General features: G+C 39.9%; 1 protein-coding gene across 1 annotated transcript; it reads right to left on the bottom strand.

Annotated features, from left to right (window-relative positions):
• Positions 1–187: 187 nt before the first annotated feature.
• On the bottom strand, positions 188–425 carry SARC_16787 (hypothetical protein; the record flags this gene model as incomplete). Its single annotated transcript, XM_014289110.1, has 1 exon — positions 188–425. A coding segment is annotated over one exon (238 nt), but the record flags the coding sequence as incomplete, so codon positions are not given.
• Between the last annotated feature and the right edge of the window lie 299 nt (positions 426–724).

Genomic DNA, 724 nt, shown 5'->3' with positions numbered 1-724 from the left:
TGCTCATGCAAGTGCATATATATACACATAAGCTCATGCATGTGCATATACACACATGCTCATGTTTGTGCATATACACAGCACATAGCCACACATATTCAGATATAAACACACACAGACACATACATAGACACAGATACAGACATAGAAACAGAAATAACACAGCCACAGCCACAGCCACACATACCCACTCGAAGGTGCGTGGTCAGCAGCTCCATCTGCGCATGAGTGTCCACCAGAGACCTCAGTGTCAGGCGAGTCAGTGTGATCAATATACTCAGCACAAAGTCACGCGTAGGGTATGTCTCCGAGAGTGATGTCAGTACTGCGCGTGCCTCAGAGGCCATGGCCGGGGTGTGGAACATGTGGCCCAGCAATGGCACCAGCTGTAGCTTGGTGTCTAGAGGGCACTGCAGCTTCTCCATTGTGGACGATACCTATAAGTATAAGGTTGTGACTGATTTCAGTGGTGCGTGTATGATTTTTCCAATATATATATATATATATATACTTGTGTGTGTGCATGAAATATAATATAAATGTCCATAAATATGACACACACACACACACACACACACACACATATATATATATATATATTTCTATATATATATACAGACATAGACACAGACACAGACACACATATATATAGATAGATAGATCGATAGATATTAATATATATATATATATATACATATCTTCATATATATAAGTACGCATACTT

Source organism: Sphaeroforma arctica (genome assembly GCF_001186125.1).
Source record: "Sphaeroforma arctica JP610 unplaced genomic scaffold supercont1.8889, whole genome shotgun sequence".
Lineage (NCBI taxonomy): Eukaryota > Ichthyosporea > Ichthyophonida > Sphaeroforma > Sphaeroforma arctica.
Note: the sequence above shows the minus strand (reverse complement) of the source record. Positions and strands in the feature narration are given on the sequence as shown.